General features: G+C 43.9%; 1 protein-coding gene across 1 annotated transcript in view; it reads left to right on the forward strand.

The window, feature by feature from the left end:
* Window positions 1-5,722: 5,722 nt before the first annotated feature.
* Window positions 5,723-7,105, forward strand: part of LOC115286993 (tetratricopeptide repeat protein 30B) — a 1,877-nt gene continuing 494 nt past the window's right edge. The window contains exon 1 of the mRNA XM_029933298.1: window positions 5,723-7,102. Within this exon, the coding sequence (XP_029789158.1) occupies window positions 5,723-7,102 (1,380 nt within the window). The remainder of the gene's footprint in view (window positions 7,103-7,105) is intronic.

Raw genomic sequence — 7,105 nt, forward strand, 5'->3', positions numbered from 1 at the left:
AATTGTTTTGGTCCCTGTATTACCAATAAGAGAACTGCAACTTAGTGAGGTTAAGAATGTTTTCCATGGCTACACTGTTGGCTGTGGCAGGACAGGGATTTGACTTCAGATGGTTTTATGCTGAACTAGTAGCTTCTTTCAACTATGTTATGCCACCTGGGGACCTTTTCAGATCTTCATTCAATTTTTGTTTATTTCTTTGTTGTTGTTTTTAAGGGTACTTTACAGATAAACGGCAAGGTCTGCAGGGTTCCATTTGCTGAGGTTAGAGAAGAATAAAATCATTTCTATAGGCAGGGAAAAGGCAAATAACCCTTCTATGCTCAGAAGTCCAGAGGTAAGAAAAGCCTTTGATGTGCTTATAAAACAAAATAATGTTATTAAATTATTCAGTGGGAGAAAGTGACTAAATCAATTGAAGTTCTACATCATTCTCAACTTCTGCTACTGTATATAGCAACCATCCCTTTCAAAACCACTTGGGGTCTTAGTCCCAAGGCATTTCCATACATTCAGGCAGCAAAAACCCTTAGAAGGAATGACAACATCTTACACACCTGAGACAGGAACTCTGACTGAGGAAGCAAAACCAGTGGGAGTTCTGTTTTGCACAAGGAGATCCCCAGAGCAAAACCCTTAGTAAAGAAGGGAGATAAAGTGCCTTGAAATTTTTGTAAGGGCCCCAGGGCAAGATGAGAAGTCATTTAGGAGACTTGATGCAGATCCAGGAGGGAGATGGTGGTGGCAGAAAGCAGAGCAGCAGTAGCGGAATTTGGAGAGAAATACACAGTTAGTATATTTCAAAGGCAGACTGTCAGATCTGTATTTATTGGATATGGGAGTGTGGGAGCAGGAGGCTTAAAAGAGAGTTTGGGTTTCTAAGTTGGGTCTCCTAGTCCACCAGCATAGGCCCTGGGAGTGTGTTCCACAACCTTCTGCAGAGAAAGCCTTAAAAAATAGTACTGTCCTTCTGAGATAACTAGATGGCTGGTTGTCAAAACCATCATGGATGGCTCTCTGGTAGAAAAAACAGTCTGGAGGCTTTGCAAGCCAGAAAATGGGTTTAGAGGCTGATGACAACTTTCTTTTAAGAATATCATCTTCTGACCATGGACTTCACAGACCTTTCCCATCCAATTTAAATGCTCAAATGAAGTGATTGGGTACCAGCCCCAGCAGTGCATTCCACTGTGGGGAATACATTTTTCAATGGCAGTACCACAACTGTGTCTACTCCACTAACTCCTTTTTTTTTTTTTTTTTACCATGTCATTGTGTTTTGCCTAATACATTAGTTTGGATATACCATAAACCCCAAAATAGAAACTATTTGATGAAAAGCAAGATATATGAAGAAGGGAACATATTAATTACTATATAAAATATTAATAGAGCTGGAATTACCAGAGAAAAAAGATTAAATCTTATTGAGGTTAAATTTCTCACCATCTGAGCATAAACGTTCCCAACTGTGGATTCAGTATAAAATCTTTTCCAAAAGTCTCTAAAGGTCAGTGAACTACATTGCAAATCTGGCAGTAATTTATTCTTTTCTTCCCTATTTACAGATAAGAGGTTAGAGGTGTAGAAAGAGGGTCTGTTCTATCATCATCAATAGATACAGAGGAACAAAAAAAAATCAAGCTGGACTCCAGAGGAAGCAAGGAATCTGAGCCCCTCAATCTGGCCATCCTGCAGAAAATGGCCTGGAATGGATGGGGAACAGAAATAATAACTTGGCAAACGGTTTTGCAGAAGGTTTTCCTTTATCAAAGAAAATGTTTAATCAGAGCTAATGTTGAAATGCTCATAAATAAACAATGTTTACTAAAAGGAAGTGGCTGTTTTTACAGGATAAATAAGAAACAATCCTTTCTGATTAGATATAAAGAGAATGCCAATATAGATGGGATTTGATCACCTCATGCTCCGACAGGGAGAAACATAAGCTTATGAAGAACCAAACATCATGCTTTTAGCTCCTACACATTTTGCCTGAATGGAATTCTTCTATATGGTGAACATGCCACCCTTTATGCAGCAAAACTCAGCAAGTCCAACATTGTTTTCCCAAAGACTAAATCCTTTCAGTAAGACTCTGAATCACCTTATTGCAAATGCTTTCTTATTGCTAGGAATGATGCAATACACTTACTTTTTGATATATGCTCCAGTTTTTCAAGATTTTGTTGGAAACAAATGATCCTTTATGACATTTTACAATATTCCACTACATTTATTGTTTTCCAGAATTTCTACCATTAATTAAAGGGCCTCCTTTCACAGTCACCCCTCCCACCAAATGAATCTATTCCCCAACTGCCCATCACAGACTAAATAAAAGTCCGTCTATCACAGCAGCAGTGATGGTCATGCCAATTTCACAGTGTGATTTGTGTACTCATTCCATTTTGAAAATGACCCTGCCCTCCATCTGTCTAAGCCGAATGTCCCGCTTTTTTCCAGCCAGGCCTCGGGAGCAGCAGCATGTGAAATAACGGGGAAACATACAGTGGCGTCCCTCTTGCCCCCCTTAGCCGCCACACTCACAGACAGATACCGACACAAAGAGGGGACCCCAACTGACGCCTGAAAAGATCAGAGAAATTTGGGGAAGAGCAGACAGTCCTTCTATTTTTCATACATTTCCAAGAAGCCACTCGAAGGTGAATGCTTTCATAATACGACTCCAAAAAAGATGAAAGAGATAAAAGGCAATTTCTAATTTCCATGTTCTGTCATTTTACCTTGATTTAGTAGCAAACTACCAAAGGTAACAGCTTAATACATAAGAATTTAAACTAAATTAGGATTTTTAAATATTGAGCCTTTGGGATAGTATTTTTTTCCCCAAGAGGTAAGTGCCAATCAGGCAGCCATAAAGGAGAAGACACCCTATTTCCTGGTTATTCAGGCACACTATCTAGCATCCCTCAAACCACATACCTCCCTTGGTTGAAGACCAGAAAAGACTGCAGCCAGAGATTGGGTTGGAAGAAGTCTCTAAGTAGGGTTATACTGGTCTTCCTCAGCGGCTTTCTCTGTAAGTCGTGAGTGGCCCAGACCCCCTTCAAATCCTCTGAAATGCGTGGAGTTTGTCCTCCTGTCAGTGCTCCTGCAGTAGAAGGCTCCTCACCCAGTCCTATCTGGAAGAACACAAGGATGACAAACTTCTCAGCAAGGGAGAATAATGTATACGTATGTGAAGTCAATTGCTTGGTAGTATCGCATCCAGATGCCTTATTGAAATCTCTTTGTAGCCATCATAGGTGATTAGAAACTACACTGCCCCTGACCAATCACTTCCTAACATCTGCTTACAGCTGCATCTCAGGCCCAGGAAGCCCATACTTTACTGCCCAAACCAAGGTGGTTGTTTTAATGGGAAAATAACAACCAAAGAAATAAGACACTAGTATTTCCTTAAAGCTAGGCCCTTAGCTAATAAACATACACTGAATTAATTCAAGTCACTTTCTCCTAATAACTTAGCTTTTGGATATCATGGTCCAGTTGTTTCTTTTCTCCATCTTACTAAGCAGAATATAGAGTGATTATTAAGCTTAGAAAAAATATATGTAAATAGTCTAATAGAATGCCCTATAATATGGTTGATGTTGGCACCAAAATTTATGTATAGAGAAGACTTATGGGCTGCAGTACTATTGAGGAAGATAAGAGATTTGCACTAAAGTCTTTTTTTTTTATTAATTTTTTAATGCTTTTTATTTATTTTTGAAAGACAGAGACTGTGAGCAGGGGATGGTCAGAGAGAGGGAGACACAGAATCTGAAGACAGGCTCCAGGCTCTAAGCTAGCTGTCAGCACAGAGCCCGACATGGGGCTTGAACCCACGAACCAAGAGAGCCCGACATGGGGCTTGAACCCACGAACCAAGAGATCATGACCTGAGCCAAAGCCGGACGCTTATCCAACTGAGCCACCCAGGCGCCCCTGAAGTCTTTAATTATATAGCAAAGACATGATTTTACCTGGACTATGTTTATCTTGGATTGTACCAAGGCCAATGGAAATCTGAAAGACTGTGATAGATTATGAAATAAAACCCCCTTACCTCAGGCCACCAGCAGAGGCACTGTCTATGACATTCAAAAATTACAGCTAATTTGGGGGCAGGGGGGAGAGGGGAGAATAGGTGATGGACATGGAGGAGGGCACTTGTTGGACTGAGCACTGGGGGTTATATGGAAACCAACTTGACAATAAACTATATTTTTAAAAATTATAGGTAATTTTATTATCTTAAGAATTGCCACTACCTCACTGGGATGAGCCAGTTTTGCCTTTTGCTATCTTGTCTACTTTAATTCTTGACTGATAAAATAGTGTTCGTCCCCCAAAATTTTACAGTTTCCGTATCAGTCTAAATTACGGGTATGCTTTTTATTAGTGATCCATTATAATTAATAGAATAATTAGGTCCCTAGTTTTCCACTGCTCCATGAGGGGCACTATTAAATTCAAAAGTATTTATACAAAATAGCTCTGAGGTTGTAACATGGAATCTAGAGCATCTATTCCAAATAAAGACAAAGCAACAAAGGGAAATTCAGAATTTTGTATGTGTGTACAGCAGCAAATTTCCAGAGATCTTCAAACTAAGAATCTGAGGGGAAAAAATTAAAGGGTAGTAAATTTAATTTTTCTTATTTAAAGAAAATCCAATTTTTATCGGCTCAGTGATACCCAAACACATCATTAAAGCCTGACGAGTACAGGTGGGATCGATCTCCCTCCCCCGCCTGCTTCTATCACACCTCCACACTAACACACAAACTGAGTAGGCTTGGAGAATTAAGAAGAGAACACTTTTGGTCGTGCTTTTATGCCTACCCCACCTTGGAAAAGTCTACATCACGGATTTCTCCATTGTCTCCATCTGGTAGTGAAATTCGCAGTAGCAACGCAAGGTATAGGGGCAGGTTTAAACGCTAATCTATGCTTAATAATCTGGAGTGGCGTAGGAGACACTTGAGGACAATTCTACGCCTGTACCAGATAAGATCCACACACTCTGCTTTTGTGAACCTTTGTAAATAACAAAATAAAGACTCCTGGTCGCTGCACTATTTTGTTCTTATTGTGTCCTCAAGGAGGCCTGAAAACGAAACTTTCTCTAATTTGAGAATACCAAGTTGACATTCCTCCTTTTCAGTTCCCGTTTCTTTCACTAAAAAAACATGGAACGAAACCATACCAGATAGTGTATAAAGTCTCAAAAATGCAAGCAACTTCTGCCTGTAAACCTTTCTCTCCGCACCAGAGACCAAAGTGCCAGTACAGGCAGCCAGCAACTCTGCGAGGTAATAGGAAAATGGAGTCCGTGAAACCTCACCTTCTGAGGACTGCCGGTCCATCCGGCAGAGACTACGCCTCCCAGCAAGCAGCGCGGCAGCGTCCTGGGCAGCTGCGCGACTGACCCGTGCATGCCGGGAAGTGGAGTTTCAGGCACGGAAATAACCGGTGGAGTTTCCTCTTTGCTAATGCCGCTCACACTGTGAAGTCTTCGTGGACGAGACCATATATGAGACACTCACATTAATGATTCCTTTCCAAACACAAACTGGTCTTCCCCCTGAAAAGTAACTTTGGGAACACGCGAAACAACAATAATAAACCCGAAACAATCTTGTATCTTCCGTTTCCGGTGAGCTTGTTGCCGTGGTAACCAGCACGCAAAAGCACAACCAACTTGGCGGTTATGGCCGCGCTGAGCAGCTCGCAAATCCCCGATGGGGAGTTCACTGCCGTCGTGTACCGGCTCATCCGCGATTCGCGCTACGCCCAGGCCGTGCAGCTGCTGGGCAGCGAGCTCCAGCGGAGCCCGAGGAGCCGCGCCGGCCTGTCGCTGCTGGGCTACTGCTACTACCGCCTGCAGGAGTTCACGCTGGCGGCCGAGTGCTATGAGCAGCTGAGCCAGCTGCACCCCGAACTGGAGCAGTACCGCCTGTACCAGGCCCAGGCCCTGTACAAGGCCTGCCTCTATCCAGAGGCCACCCGGGTCGCCTTCCTCCTCCTGGACAACCCCGCCTACCACAACCGGGTCCTCCGTCTGCAAGCCGCGATCAAGTACAGCGAGGGTGACCTGCCAGGGGCCAAGAGCCTGGTGGAGCAGCTACTGGGCGGGGAAGGGGCAGAGGACAGTGGGGGCGAGAACGAGCCCGATGGTCAGGTCAACCTGGGGTGTTTGCTCTACAAGGAGGGACAGTATGAGGCCGCGTGTTCCAAGTTCTTTGCGGCCCTCCAGGCTTCTGGCTACCGGCCTGACCTTTCCTACAACCTGGCCTTGGCTTATTACAGCCGCCGGCACTATGCCCCGGCGCTGAAGCACATTGGTGACATTATTGAGCGTGGCATCCGCCAGCACCCAGAGCTAGGTGTGGGCATGACCACTGACGGCATTGATGTTCGAAGTGTTGGCAACACCTTAGTCCTTCACCAGACTGCCCTGGTGGAAGCCTTCAACCTCAAGGCAGCCATAGAATACCAACTGAGAAACTATGAGGCGGCCCAGGAAGCCCTCACTGACATGCCACCCAGGGCAGAAGAAGAGTTGGACCCGGTGACCCTGCACAACCAGGCGCTAATGAACATGGATGCCAGGCCTACAGAAGGGTTTGAAAAGCTACAGTTTTTGCTCCAACAGAACCCCTTTCCCCCGGAGACCTTTGGCAACCTGCTGCTGCTCTACTGCAAGTATGAGTATTTTGACCTGGCAGCAGATGTCCTGGCTGAGAATGCCCATTTCACTTACAAGTTCCTCACACCCTATCTCTATGACTTCTTGGATGCTTTGATCACTTGCCAGACAGCCCCTGAAGAGGCGTTCATTAAGCTGGATGGGCTAGCAGGGATACTGACTGAACAGCTCCGGAAACTCACCATACAAGTACAGGAAGCAAGACACAATAGAGATGATGAAGCTGTCAAGAAGGCAGTGAATGAATATGATGACACTCTGGAGAAGTATATTCCTGTGTTGATGGCCCAGGCCAAAATCTACTGGAACCTTGAGAATTATCCAATGGTGGAAAAGATCTTCCGCAAATCTGTGGAGTTCTGTAATGACCATGATGTGTGGAAG

The sequence above is a fragment of the Suricata suricatta genome, chromosome 3 (genome assembly GCF_006229205.1).
Source record: "Suricata suricatta isolate VVHF042 chromosome 3, meerkat_22Aug2017_6uvM2_HiC, whole genome shotgun sequence".
Taxonomy (NCBI): Eukaryota; Metazoa; Chordata; class Mammalia; order Carnivora; family Herpestidae; genus Suricata; species Suricata suricatta.